Below are 15,167 nucleotides of genomic sequence, written 5' to 3'. Positions count from 1 at the left end.
TTGGGCTTGGCTCCTGTGGTCAAAGTCTAACTGTTGTGTGACTGTTGTGTTGAAAGAGAGCCAGGTACTTAAGTTGATTGACAGCAGGCATTGTCCCCTGTTAATTGAGTTTCTGGGAAAGCTTTATTTGCCAGTGTGAGTTTCTGCCAGAGCCTGATCCCAGAAGGGCAGTTGGTTCTCGCAGAAGCAGAGGAAGCAGGAGGACATTTTTGCTCCCTGGCTTCAGGTAGGATTTGGCTAAGATTTGGCTAAGATTTTAAACTGAGTTTGGGCTTGGCTCCTGTGGTCAAAGTCTAACTGTTGTGTGACTGTTGTGTTGAAAGAGAGCCAGGTACTTAAGTTGATTGACAGCAGGCATTGTCCCCTGTTAATTGAGTTTCTGGGAAAGCTTTATTTGCCAGTGTGAGTTTCTGCCAGAGCCTGATCCCAGAAGGGCAGTTGGTTCTCGCAGAAGCAGAGGAAGCAGGAGGACATTTTTGCTCCCTGGCTTCAGGTAGGATTTGGCTAAGATTTGGCTAAGATTTTAAACTGAGTTTGGGCTTGGCTCCTGTGGTCAAAGTCTAACTGTTGTGTGACTGTTGTGTTGAAAGAGAGCCAGGTACTTAAGTTGATTGACAGCAGGCATTGTCCCCTGTTAATTGAGTTTCTGGGAAAGCTTTATTTGCCAGTGTGAGTTTCTGCCAGAGCCTGATCCCAGAAGGGCAGTTGGTTCTCGCAGAAGCAGAGGAAGCAGGAGGACATTTTTGCTCCCTGGCTTCAGGTAGGATTTGGCTAAGATTTGGCTAAGATTTTAAACTGAGTTTGGGCTTGGCTCCTGTGGTCAAAGTCTAACTGTTGTGTGACTGTTGTGTTGAAAGAGAGCCAGGTACTTAAGTTGATTGACAGCAGGCATTGTCCCCTGTTAATTGAGTTTCTGGGAAAGCTTTATTTGCCAGTGTGAGTTTCTGCCAGAGCCTGGTCCCAGAAGGGCAGTTGGTTCTCGCAGAAGCAGAGGAAGCAGGAGGACATTTTTGCTCCCTGGCTTCAGGTAGGATTTGGCTAAGATTTGGCTAAGATTTTAAACTGAGTTTGGGCTTGGCTCCTGTGGTCAAAGTCTAACTGTTGTGTGACTGTTGTGTTGAAAGAGAGCCAGGTACTTAAGTTGATTGACAGCAGGCATTGTCCCCTGTTAATTGAGTTTCTGGGAAAGCTTTATTTGCCAGTGTGAGTTTCTGCCAGAGCCTGATCCCAGAAGGGCAGTTGGTTCTCGCAGAAGCAGAGGAAGCAGGAGGACATTTTTGCTCCCTGGCTTCAGGTAGGATTTGGCTAAGATTTGGCTAAGATTTTAAACTGAGTTTGGGCTTGGCTCCTGTGGTCAAAGTCTAACTGTTGTGTGACTGTTGTGTTGAAAGAGAGCCAGGTACTTAAGTTGATTGACAGCAGGCATTGTCCCCTGTTAATTGAGTTTCTGGGAAAGCTTTATTTGCCAGTGTGAGTTTCTGCCAGAGCCTGATCCCAGAAGGGCAGTTGGTTCTCGCAGAAGCAGAGGAAGCAGGAGGACATTTTTGCTCCCTGGCTTCAGGTAGGATTTGGCTAAGATTTGGCTAAGATTTTAAACTGAGTTTGGGCTTGGCTCCTGTGGTCAAAGTCTAACTGTTGTGTGACTGTTGTGTTGAAAGAGAGCCAGGTACTTAAGTTGATTGACAGCAGGCATTGTCCCCTGTTAATTGAGTTTCTGGGAAAGCTTTATTTGCCAGTGTGAGTTTCTGCCAGAGCCTGATCCCAGAAGGGCAGTTGGTTCTCGCAGAAGCAGAGGAAGCAGGAGGACATTTTTGCTCCCTGGCTTCAGGTAGGATTTGGCTAAGATTTGGCTAAGATTTTAAACTGAGTTTGGGCTTGGCTCCTGTGGTCAAAGTCTAACTGTTGTGTGACTGTTGTGTTGAAAGAGAGCCAGGTACTTAAGTTGATTGACAGCAGGCATTGTCCCCTGTTAATTGAGTTTCTGGGAAAGCTTTATTTGCCAGTGTGAGTTTCTGCCAGAGCCTGATCCCAGAAGGGCAGTTGGTTCTCGCAGAAGCAGAGGAAGCAGGAGGACATTTTTGCTCCCTGGCTTCAGGTAGGATTTGGCTAAGATTTGGCTAAGATTTTAAACTGAGTTTGGGCTTGGCTCCTGTGGTCAAAGTCTAACTGTTGTGTGACTGTTGTGTTGAAAGAGAGCCAGGTACTTAAGTTGATTGACAGCAGGCATTGTCCCCTGTTAATTGAGTTTCTGGGAAAGCTTTATTTGCCAGTGTGAGTTTCTGCCAGAGCCTGATCCCAGAAGGGCAGTTGGTTCTCGCAGAAGCAGAGGAAGCAGGAGGACATTTTTGCTCCCTGGCTTCAGGTAGGATTTGGCTAAGATTTTAAACTGAGTTTGGGCTTGGCTCCTGTGGTCAAAGTCTAACTGTTGTGTGACTGTTGTGTTGAAAGAGAGCCAGGTACTTAAGTTGATTGACAGCAGGCATTGTCCCCTGTTAATTGAGTTTCTGGGAAAGCTTTATTTGCCAGTGTGAGTTTCTGCCAGAGCCTGATCCCAGAAGGGCAGTTGGTTCTCGCAGAAGCAGAGGAAGCAGGAGGACATTTTTGCTCCCTGGCTTCAGGTAGGATTTGGCTAAGATTTGGCTAAGATTTTAAACTGAGTTTGGGCTTGGCTCCTGTGGTCAAAGTCTAACTGTTGTGTGACTGTTGTGTTGAAAGAGAGCCAGGTACTTAAGTTGATTGACAGCAGGCATTGTCCCCTGTTAATTGAGTTTCTGGGAAAGCTTTATTTGCCAGTGTGAGTTTCTGCCAGAGCCTGATCCCAGAAGGGCAGTTGGTTCTCGCAGAAGCAGAGGAAGCAGGAGGACATTTTTGCTCCCTGGCTTCAGGTAGGATTTGGCTAAGATTTGGCTAAGATTTTAAACTGAGTTTGGGCTTGGCTCCTGTGGTCAAAGTCTAACTGTTGTGTGACTGTTGTGTTGAAAGAGAGCCAGGTACTTAAGTTGATTGACAGCAGGCATTGTCCCCTGTTAATTGAGTTTCTGGGAAAGCTTTATTTGCCAGTGTGAGTTTCTGCCAGAGCCTGATCCCAGAAGGGCAGTTGGTTCTCGCAGAAGCAGAGGAAGCAGGAGGACATTTTTGCTCCCTGGCTTCAGGTAGGATTTGGCTAAGATTTGGCTAAGATTTTAAACTGAGTTTGGGCTTGGCTCCTGTGGTCAAAGTCTAACTGTTGTGTGACTGTTGTGTTGAAAGAGAGCCAGGTACTTAAGTTGATTGACAGCAGGCATTGTCCCCTGTTAATTGAGTTTCTGGGAAAGCTTTATTTGCCAGTGTGAGTTTCTGCCAGAGCCTGGTCCCAGAAGGGCAGTTGGTTCTCGCAGAAGCAGAGGAAGCAGGAGGACATTTTTGCTCCCTGGCTTCAGGTAGGATTTGGCTAAGATTTGGCTAAGATTTTAAACTGAGTTTGGGCTTGGCTCCTGTGGTCAAAGTCTAACTGTTGTGTGACTGTTGTGTTGAAAGAGAGCCAGGTACTTAAGTTGATTGACAGCAGGCATTGTCCCCTGTTAATTGAGTTTCTGGGAAAGCTTTATTTGCCAGTGTGAGTTTCTGCCAGAGCCTGATCCCAGAAGGGCAGTTGGTTCTCGCAGAAGCAGAGGAAGCAGGAGGACATTTTTGCTCCCTGGCTTCAGGTAGGATTTGGCTAAGATTTGGCTAAGATTTTAAACTGAGTTTGGGCTTGGCTCCTGTGGTCAAAGTCTAACTGTTGTGTGACTGTTGTGTTGAAAGAGAGCCAGGTACTTAAGTTGATTGACAGCAGGCATTGTCCCCTGTTAATTGAGTTTCTGGGAAAGCTTTATTTGCCAGTGTGAGTTTCTGCCAGAGCCTGATCCCAGAAGGGCAGTTGGTTCTCGCAGAAGCAGAGGAAGCAGGAGGACATTTTTGCTCCCTGGCTTCAGGTAGGATTTGGCTAAGATTTGGCTAAGATTTTAAACTGAGTTTGGGCTTGGCTCCTGTGGTCAAAGTCTAACTGTTGTGTGACTGTTGTGTTGAAAGAGAGCCAGGTACTTAAGTTGATTGACAGCAGGCATTGTCCCCTGTTAATTGAGTTTCTGGGAAAGCTTTATTTGCCAGTGTGAGTTTCTGCCAGAGCCTGATCCCAGAAGGGCAGTTGGTTCTCGCAGAAGCAGAGGAAGCAGGAGGACATTTTTGCTCCCTGGCTTCAGGTAGGATTTGGCTAAGATTTGGCTAAGATTTTAAACTGAGTTTGGGCTTGGCTCCTGTGGTCAAAGTCTAACTGTTGTGTGACTGTTGTGTTGAAAGAGAGCCAGGTACTTAAGTTGATTGACAGCAGGCATTGTCCCCTGTTAATTGAGTTTCTGGGAAAGCTTTATTTGCCAGTGTGAGTTTCTGCCAGAGCCTGATCCCAGAAGGGCAGTTGGTTCTCGCAGAAGCAGAGGAAGCAGGAGGACATTTTTGCTCCCTGGCTTCAGGTAGGATTTGGCTAAGATTTGGCTAAGATTTTAAACTGAGTTTGGGCTTGGCTCCTGTGGTCAAAGTCTAACTGTTGTGTGACTGTTGTGTTGAAAGAGAGCCAGGTACTTAAGTTGATTGACAGCAGGCATTGTCCCCTGTTAATTGAGTTTCTGGGAAAGCTTTATTTGCCAGTGTGAGTTTCTGCCAGAGCCTGATCCCAGAAGGGCAGTTGGTTCTCGCAGAAGCAGAGGAAGCAGGAGGACATTTTTGCTCCCTGGCTTCAGGTAGGATTTGGCTAAGATTTGGCTAAGATTTTAAACTGAGTTTGGGCTTGGCTCCTGTGGTCAAAGTCTAACTGTTGTGTGACTGTTGTGTTGAAAGAGAGCCAGGTACTTAAGTTGATTGACAGCAGGCATTGTCCCCTGTTAATTGAGTTTCTGGGAAAGCTTTATTTGCCAGTGTGAGTTTCTGCCAGAGCCTGATCCCAGAAGGGCAGTTGGTTCTCGCAGAAGCAGAGGAAGCAGGAGGACATTTTTGCTCCCTGGCTTCAGGTAGGATTTGGCTAAGATTTGGCTAAGATTTTAAACTGAGTTTGGGCTTGGCTCCTGTGGTCAAAGTCTAACTGTTGTGTGACTGTTGTGTTGAAAGAGAGCCAGGTACTTAAGTTGATTGACAGCAGGCATTGTCCCCTGTTAATTGAGTTTCTGGGAAAGCTTTATTTGCCAGTGTGAGTTTCTGCCAGAGCCTGATCCCAGAAGGGCAGTTGGTTCTCGCAGAAGCAGAGGAAGCAGGAGGACATTTTTGCTCCCTGGCTTCAGGTAGGATTTGGCTAAGATTTGGCTAAGATTTTAAACTGAGTTTGGGCTTGGCTCCTGTGGTCAAAGTCTAACTGTTGTGTGACTGTTGTGTTGAAAGAGAGCCAGGTACTTAAGTTGATTGACAGCAGGCATTGTCCCCTGTTAATTGAGTTTCTGGGAAAGCTTTATTTGCCAGTGTGAGTTTCTGCCAGAGCCTGATCCCAGAAGGGCAGTTGGTTCTCGCAGAAGCAGAGGAAGCAGGAGGACATTTTTGCTCCCTGGCTTCAGGTAGGATTTGGCTAAGATTTGGCTAAGATTTTAAACTGAGTTTGGGCTTGGCTCCTGTGGTCAAAGTCTAACTGTTGTGTGACTGTTGTGTTGAAAGAGAGCCAGGTACTTAAGTTGATTGACAGCAGGCATTGTCCCCTGTTAAGGCACCTTTACTAACTATCCTTTGCAGTACATACAGGAAACAAAGCAACATAAACAAATACACAAAGACGTGGTTTGTTGCAGTCTGCACATAAAGTGCGTGCATATTACTTAACTGTACAAAGATCCCACTTGGCCACCACGCTCACCAAGAGATGCAACAAAAGCAAAACATTCCCATCACATGCACCAGCTGTGGCATGTTCCGCTTTTTCACACAAAAACTCGACAACTACATCTGCTCCAAATGCAAACAGATGACTCTGATGGAGCAGAGGATCCAACAGCTCGAGCACCGTATTAAGACCCTTAAGGACATTCAGGCACTCGAGCTCTTCTTGGACACTGCACAACACGCTGCTGTAGATCAGCAGCCTGCATCACACCAACACCACCAAGACCATGATCAGGAACCTTATGGGGAGATCAACTCAAAGGTAGACAACCCTCAGGCTTGGAAGGAGGTCACCCATAGAAGGAGACGCAGGACCAGGCAGCCTCCGCAGAACTCCTCTGCTCAGCTGCATTTACACAACAGATTTGAAATTCTTACATCATTAACATACAATCAGGAAACACATCTTGTGGAGGACCACAGTTTCTTAGATACCACTCAGTGGACCATCCTGGATCAATGCGCAGGGGATAGCCCTGACAGGGACAGTGCATCACCACAGTCACACTTATGTAATCATGCAAATGCTCCATCCCCAATCATAGACCAGGAGCAACAGGAACATCCTTGGGAGAGTAATGGGCTCTCGGATGTATCTCAATGGATTGTCATTGATGAATGCACTGGGGATGTTGAGGAGGAGGACAACACTTTACACCTACATGATTCACTTCAACAGGAACACTCTTCAGGGGACATACACACTGTCTTGCACAAAAGGGACCCTGTCAATCCTCAAAGGAAACAGGTCTTGGTAGTAGGTGACTCCCTCCTTAGAGGAACGGAAGCCATCATTTCCAGACCGGATGGGATGGCTCGAGAAACATGCTGCCTCCCGGGGGCAAAAATACACCATATCACTCAGAGGCTCAGCAGGCTCCTAAAGCCCCATCACCCTCCCCACCTTATGTTGATTCATGTAGGTACCAATGACACCGCTAGGCATACTTTTCAAAAGATCACAAATGATTTTCGAGCTCTGGGAACAAAGCTAAAACTGTATAATGTACATGTGATCTTTTCATCCCTCCTCCCCGTTGTAGGACATGGCTCTACAAGGGCCGGAAAAATAGTACAGGTCAATAACTGGCTCAGAAAATGGTGTCAAGAGGAGCATTTTGGCTTCCTTGACCATGGTCTACTCTTCCAAGAGGATGGACTACTGGCAAGCGATGGGGTGCATCTCACACAAGTAGGAAAACATCTTTTTGCACACAGACTCACAAACCTCATCAGGCGCACTTTAAACTAAATCCACTGGGGGAGGGGAACAACAGCCTGGCGAACACTATATTACCCACGACCACAGGGAACCGCCGTAAGGCTAAACGGAGGGCTGCACAAACACAGCAAGGACCAAGTACAGAGAGCACAATAATCCCAAATAAACAGTTCGAGGGGAGGTCACAGGGGCTTACATGTCTTTACACTAATGCTCAGAGCATGGGAAATAAGCAAGACGAACTCCAACTCCTAGCACAGCACCACACATACGATGTCATAGGCATCACTGAAACCTGGTGGGATGACTCCCATCACTGGAATTTAACCATTGAGGGCTATAACCTCTTTCACATAAATAGAACAAAGGGGAGAGGAGGGGGAGTAGCTTTATATGTCAAAAACAGTTACGTTGCAGAAGAAATGCAAGACTGTAATCCGGGAAACCAGCTTGAAAGCATCTGGATAAGAATCAAGGGAACCGGGACTCAAAAAGATCTTGTCGTGGGTGTCTACTACAGACCTCCGAGTCAGGATGAAGGACTTGATGAAGCCTTCTGTCAACAGCTGACCAAACAGGCACAAAGAAGAGATATAGTAGTCATGGGCGATTTCAATTATCCCGATATCTGCTGGAAAACAAACTCAGCCAAGAGTACAAAGTCCAACAAATTCCTCACTTGCCTTGCAGATAATTTTATGGTCCAGAAGGTAGAAGAGGCAACAAGGGGATCAGCAACTCTTGATCTAATCTTAACAAATGTGGAAGACCTGATCAATACAGTTGAAGTGGTTGGATCCTTAGGGGCAAGTGACCATGTGCTCCTGCAGTTTGCAATACAAAGGAATGCTGAAACTAAGACAAGTCAAACACGCATTCTGGACTTTAAGAGAGCTGACTTCCAAAAAATGAAGGAATTACTGAGCGGCATTCCATGGACGCCGATATTAAAAAACAAGGGAGTTAAGGATGGATGGGAGTTTTTCAAAAGTGAAATACTCAAGGCGCAAATGCAAACAGTGCCAACAAAGAAGAAAAATAAGACAAGTGCAAAGAAGCCAGAATGGATGTCCAAAGAACTTCTAACTGAGCTAAAGCTCAAAAGTGACATGCACAAGAAGTGGAAAAGGGGAGAAATCACCAAAGAAGAATTCAAGCGTATAGCCAACTCCTGTAGGGAAAAGGTTCGCAAGGCTAAAGCGCAAAATGAGCTCAGGCTTGCCAGGGACATAAAAAACAACAAAAAAGGTTTTTTTGCTTATGTTGGTAGAAAAAGGAAGAAAAAGGAGGCGATAGGGCCACTGCAAGGAGTAGATGGGGTGATGGTGACAGGGGATAGGGAAAAGGCAGAACTGCTTAATGCCTTCTTTGCCTCGGTCTTCTCACAAAAAGAAAGCCATCTTCAACCTCAGCAACATGGAATGGACGAAGGATTGGGGGAAATCCAACCCCAAATAGGGAAACAAGTTGTCCAGGAACACCTGGCCACTCTAAACGAATTCAAGTCCCCAGGGCCAGATCAGCTACATCCAAGAGTATTGAAGGAACTAGCGGAAGTTATTTCAGAACCACTGGCAATCATCTTCGAGAGTTCTTGGAGAACAGGAGAAGTCCCAGCAGACTGGAGGAGGGCGAATGTGGTCCCTATCTTCAAGAAGGGAAAAAAGAACGACCCAAACAATTACCGTCCGGTCAGCCTCACATCAATACCAGGCAAGATTCTGGAAAAGATCATTAAGGAAGTGGTCTGCAAACACTTAGAAACAAATGCGGTCATTGCTAATAGTCAACACGGATTTACCAAAAACAAGTCATGCCAGACTAATCTGATCTCTTTTTTCGATAGAGTTACGAGTTGGGTCGATACAGGGAATGCCGTGGATGTAGCATATCTAGATTTCAGTAAGGCCTTCGACAAAGTCCCCCACGACCTTCTGGCAAACAAACTAGTAAAATGTGGGCTAGACAAAACTACGGTTAGGTGGATCTGTAATTGGCTAAGCGAACGAACCCAAAGGGTGCTCACCAATGCGTCGTCTTCATCATGGAAAGAAGTGACAAGTGGAGTGCCGCAGGGCTCCGTCCTGGGCCTGGTTCTGTTCAACATCTTTATTAACGACTTAGACGAAGGGTTAGAAGGCACGATCATCAAGTTTGCAGATGACACCAAACTCGGAGGGATAGCTAACACTCCAGAAGACAGGAGCAGAATTCAAAACGATCTTGACAGACTAGAGAGATGGGCCGAAACTAACAAAATGAAGTTCAACAGGGACAAATGCAAGATACTTCACTTCGGCAGAAAAAATGGAAATCAAAGATACAGAATGGGGGACGCCTGGCTTGACAGCAGTGTGTGCGAAAAAGATCTTGGAGTCCTCGTGGACAACAAGTTAAACATGAGCCTACAATGTGATGCGGCAGCTAAAAAAGCCAATGGGATTTTGGCCTGCATCAATAGGGGAATAACGTCTAGATCCAGGGAAGTCATGCTCCCCCTCTATTCTGCCTTGGTCAGACCACACCTGGAATACTGTGTCCAGTTTTGGGCACCGCAGATGAAGGGAGATGCTGACAAGCTGGAAAGCGTCCAGAGGAGGGCAACTAAAATGATTAAGGGTCTGGAGAACAAGCCCTATGAGGAGAGGCTTAAAGAGCTGGGCATGTTTAGCCTGCAGAAGAGAAGGCTGAGAGGAGACATGATAGCCATGTACAAATATGTGAGGGGAAGTCATAGGGAGGAGGGAGCAAGCTTATTTTCTGCTGCCCTGCAGACTAGGACACGGAACAATGGCTTCAAACTACAGGAAAGGAGATTCCACCTGAACATCAGGAAGAACTTCCTCACTGTGAGGGCTGTTCGGCAGTGGAACTCTCTCCCCCGGGCCGTGGTGGAGGCTCCTTCTTTGGAGGCTTTTAAGCAGAGGCTGGATGGCCATCTGTCGGGGGTGCTTTGAATGCGATTTCCTGCTTCTTAGCGGGGGGTTGGACTAGATGGCCCTTGAGGTCTCTTCCAACTCTACTATTCTATGATTCTATGATTCTATGAAAACCTCTACTAGGTCTTATTTTACGGGGATGTCTTATTTTCAGGGAAACAGGGTACTTAGATTGGCATGGTCTAAATCAGGGGTCCCCAAACTAAGGCCCGGGGGCCGGATGCGGCCCCCAAGGCACAAGGGCATAAGGGGGTTGGGCTAAATGACCCAAGGGGTCTCTTCTTCTCTTACAACCATTATTATTATTATTATTATTATTATTATTATTATTAACATTGAGGATGGGTGGTCATCTGTCAGGGGTGCTTTGCTTGTGCTTTTGGTGCTAGAGGCAGAAGGGGGTTGGACTCAATGGCCCAAGGGGTCTCTTCCAACCCTCTTTATTATTATTATTATTATTATTATTATTATTATTATTATTATTATTATTATTAACATTGAGGCTGGGTGGCCATCTGTCAAGGGTGTTTTCAGTGCACAAAAGCAGAAGGGGATTGGACTCAATGGCCCAAGGAGTCTCTTCCAACCCTCTTTATTATTATTATTGCTGTTGTTATTATTATTATTATTATTGTTATTGTTATTGTTATTGTTATTATTATTATTTATGCTTGGTGGCCAACTATAGTCCAGCCCTCCAATGGTCCAAAGAATTGTGAACTGGCCCCCTGTTTAAAAAGTTTGGGGACCCTGGTCTAAATGAAAGCAGTATGAATAAAAACTCGTCTAGCTGGCATTTTCCCCCCTATAGTAAAAGTAAACACCTCTTTGGCCAGTACTTCAGAAGTCATGGATTGTAATTGGCAATAAAGAAAATTAAAATCAAACACCATTTGACGATGTCTCATTTACTTTCTTTTCACTTGATAATTTTGGGATGAGAAAATATTTCAGCGAGAGAAGTAAGGCACTTTAGGTCCACTGTGCTTCAAACTGTATCACAGATTACAGGGAAAATATGCCAGAATGACCTGGGAAATTATAAAGTGATACCCAGAGAAACAATGATACATTACACAGATTGAGAAACACTATGAAACCCAGTCAATTATTGAAGTATTAACTGTTAGATCATACCTGTATGTGATGTGCTTTTGTCTCCACTTTTGTCCAGTTAGTGCATATCGCTTACTCCTTCGTCTATGGCTTAGATGAGGATGATCAGGAACGCCACAGCGAGGCTTCTTCATCCACCTGGAAAGCAAAATATCCCCAGAGTCTGGAAAAATAAACTAAATGATATGGTTCAGAACTATGCTGACCTGTTTGGTATATCAGCCACAAGTAATAAATGCCAAGTGATTGGGCAATTAAGGTGAGCTAGATGATCCACCTACTTGTCAGGGTAGATGGGTGTACTGTCTGGAAAAGGCTACCAAATGTAATAAGGAGATAGCTCTGCACTGGCTGGGGTGGGGGACGGACTTTTTTACAGCTGGCTAGCAGAACATATTCCTGAGAATTTGTTTGTTGTTTTTGGAAACTGAATGTATCTAAAACGTGTACCTCAGTACTAATGATATTTCTCTCATTTCCTTACTCCAGGGGTCCCCAAACTAAGCCCCGGGGGCCGGATGTGGCCCATCGAAGCTTTGCTTGTGCTTTCTGTGCACAAAGGCAGAAGGGGATTGGACTCAATGGCCCAAGGGTCTATTATTATTATTATTATTATTATTATTATTATTATTATTATTGACATTGAGGCTGGGAGGCCATCTGTCAGGGGTGCTTGGCTTGTGCTTTTAGTGCACAAAGGCAGAAGGGGATTGGACTCAATGGCCCAAGGGTCTATTATTATTATTATTATTATTATTATTATTGACATTGAGGCTGGGAGGCCATCTGTCAGGGGTGCTTGGCTTGTGCTTTTAGTGCACAAAGGCAGAAGGGGATTGGACTCAATGGCCCAAGGGGTCTCTTCCAACCCTCTTTATTATTATTATTATTATTATTATTATTAACATTGAGGCTGGGAGGTCATCTGTCAGGGGTGCTTGGCTTGTGCTTTTGGTGCACAAAGGCAGAAGGGGATTGGACTCAATGGCCCAAGGGGTCTCTTCCAACCCTCTTTATTATTATTATTATTATTATTATTAATTATTGCTCAGTGGCCAACTATAGTCTGGCCCTCTAATGGTCCACAGGATCGTGAACTGGCCCCCTGTTTAAAAAGTTTGGGAACCCCTGCCTTACTCTGTTGACAGTTATAAACAAGTTAAATGTATCATATCTTTCCAGCATTCTCTTCCTCCATAAGGAAACTGAAAAGATGGTCTCTCTGGAATGTCCAATCATACAGGGAAGTCAGGAGCATGAAATTACTATTACTATTCAATAGTCAAAGCTTTAGGATACTTCCAGGCACAGTCCATATATCCTCCCACCAACTGCCCCCCAGGCCTACCAACCAAAAGGCATTGTGCATCTATTCCACCTTCTTCTACTAAAGAGATTTTTATGCGAAAAAGATGGCATATGGAATAGGAAAACAGAGGAAGAGTCCCAATGCAAGGCAACAATATCACTGTAACATTTTATGTTTTCAGGAAGGGTAATTGCATAATTAAGTCTTGTCCAGAGGCATCTTTACTACCTAAATAAATTAATGTATTTACAAAATATTGTCACTGTGTTCCATGCTAGTTGAAAGTAGAAAAAAGGAAAGGAGAAAAGGTTTTTCTATATGATTATGTTAATGTAATACCAGTTAAGATTAAGCTCGGTTTATGTCAGGAGATATATTTAGAATGGTTTACAACATACAGCTGTAATATCTGTGTAGATAAGATCTTAAAATTAATTTCTTAAAACTTGCTAATCACCATGAAGTGAGCCACACTGTATTTTGTGTAATCTATGATTCCATTTTTGTTTCGAAAGATCTATATGATGCACAGACTTCATACTTGTTAAACCAATTTAGTTAAACCATTGCAAATCCCTGGTGTGAATACTCTTATTTTGGATTTAACATGGATTATGCCAGCATCAGCCTGTTTCTAGTTAACTCTCTTTAGTGAGAGAATGGATTCACTTGGTTAGCTGTCTGACCCAAGGAACACATAAACCATTTGCGATAGGTAGGTTTTTACACAATTATTGTGGATGAATCCAATTTTCGCAAAGATAATACTTTCAAGGTGTTTTCAAACACCACTTACGCAATAGTAGTCTGGTCCAACACTCCTGTTACTGGGATGCCATAAAACCGCTGCATAGTGGTGACTGCAGACTGCATAACTTTTCCTGAGTGCAGAGCAGACATTCGGGTGTCAGAAGAAAGCAGATAACCATATGTTTTCAACCAGTTCTGAAAAATACAGGGGGGGAAAAAAGACAAAATCATAATTTAACTTGATTTGATATTACAGATATGAGAATGTTAGGGTTGTTATTTAAAGAACAATATATACTGTTAGTTTAAATTCAGAACTAAGGAAATTTTCTTCATTTTACTATGCTCATTCATTTTACTTGGGCATTTGAATATTTTGAGGATTAAAAGGAAAGCACAGCACGAGCAAAGTCTAATAAGCACTGCTAGCCTGGTAGCTTCCAAGAGGTGGCTGAATTATCCTGTATTTGCAAATTTGATTATTTCCTCTGTCCACAGAACATTCGTGTTCAGATCTCAAGCTCAGCTGATATGCTTGCTTGTTTAACTATATGCAAAATTTGTGAAAGAGATTTACCAGATACACTCTTTTGACACACTTGAATTTTATCACATCTATCATTCATAACCACTTGGGATGGAATTAGACATGATTTAATAATGGAAGTGCTTTGAGCTAGGTATTGTTTTGGTGAGAATCAAATTAGAAAGTGACAAAAAGGGAAAATAATGTATTCAATGATATAAACAGTTTTTTAGATATTCTAAGAATCAATTCAGAAAGGAACACAGAAAGCTATTTTATGTCAGGTCAGACTACTTGACCATTCTAATTGGCACTCTTCTCAGTTGCAATCATTTCCCATTCTTACTGCTTTAAAAAAGGATGTAAAGACATGTTTCTTTTAACCTGCTTTTATAGTTGTTACTACGATAATTATTCTGATTATGGCAATAATTTTAACAATCATACTTGTTTTGTTTTTATCCATTTATAATGCTGCTTCTCAAGTGCCTTGAGCACTTTTTATAGTAGAAAGGTGAAATACAAATGTAATAAATAAATAACTGGATAGATCTAGATCTCGGGAAAGGATCAATTTAAGAACAAGAAGAACTTGTGGATGCTTGAGTTGCCTTAGTGCTGGCAAAAAGTTAGGCTAAATAAGGACCAGCATTGAGCATCTTATTAGTACACAGAGCATGTTATTAGTACATTAAAATCGGCAAAGGATTTGTAACTGTAACATTAGAGCTGCCAGGTAAACAGTTTAGATGAAAAAAATGAAATTAGATTGGAAGAGTGTTAGTTTTGCTTTGGAAACAAACCATAAAGCAACCTTAATTGGTATCTCTACCTATATATCTCACAATAGGCTTCAACAGCACAATGCACATGGAGATTGCAATTCTGATGGTAAGGTGTTTGTAGACCTGTCAAGTATTGAGCAAAGATCACAAGTTAAATTCAATATATTTTCAAGGCAATAGTCAAGTAAGAGGAGATAATATCAAGCAAATGTAACTCTATTGTTGAAACGACCCAGATTATTTTAAATAAATGTTCAAGAATATGACAGTCAAATGAAGCATTAAATTCATCTCAATTTTAAAATCCCTTCAACAAAAAGAAAACTGTCAGTGATACCGTGGCATATGGAAACACTAGATGCCATCCTTTTTTTTACGTTGTGCTGTGTTTTCACAAAAAAATCCCCTATAAGCTCATTTTGCTGCAATAGTCCTTCAAATAGATTCATTATTTCCTTTTATATATATTTACGGCTGTTACCTAATTAATTCTTATAGTCACCAGAATAACGAATATATGAGGAATGGGCTGATTCTTGGTCACCTTAGGTGAATCACATATTTGAAGCTCCCATCCCCCCCCCCCCAAAAAAAAACAACAACAAAAAACCAAAAACAAACCCCACAATGGATTTGCCTTAAGGTC

At 43.4% G+C, this 15,167-nt stretch overlaps 1 protein-coding gene across 2 annotated transcripts in view; it reads right to left on the bottom strand.

Moving 5' to 3' along the window:
- Window positions 1-15,167, bottom strand: part of mmp24 (matrix metallopeptidase 24) — a 58,731-nt gene that overhangs the window by 28,855 nt on the left and 14,709 nt on the right. Inside the window, exons 2-4 of one of the 2 annotated variants that reach the window (XM_008109937.3) lie at window positions 14,569-14,644; window positions 13,257-13,405; window positions 11,173-11,289 (exon numbers count right to left, since the gene is read on the bottom strand). In XM_008109937.3, the coding sequence (XP_008108144.1) occupies window positions 11,173-11,289; window positions 13,257-13,360 (221 nt within the window). In that variant the 5' untranslated portion in view covers window positions 13,361-13,405; window positions 14,569-14,644. The remainder of the gene's footprint in view (window positions 1-11,172; window positions 11,290-13,256; window positions 13,406-14,568; window positions 14,645-15,167) is intronic. The other variant, XM_003220530.4, reaches the window with a different exon arrangement.

This window comes from Anolis carolinensis, chromosome 4 (assembly GCF_035594765.1).
Source record: "Anolis carolinensis isolate JA03-04 chromosome 4, rAnoCar3.1.pri, whole genome shotgun sequence".
Classification (NCBI taxonomy): Eukaryota; Metazoa; Chordata; class Lepidosauria; order Squamata; family Dactyloidae; genus Anolis; species Anolis carolinensis.
The sequence above is the reverse complement of the archived record's forward strand: the minus strand, read 5'-3'. Positions and strand labels throughout refer to the sequence as shown.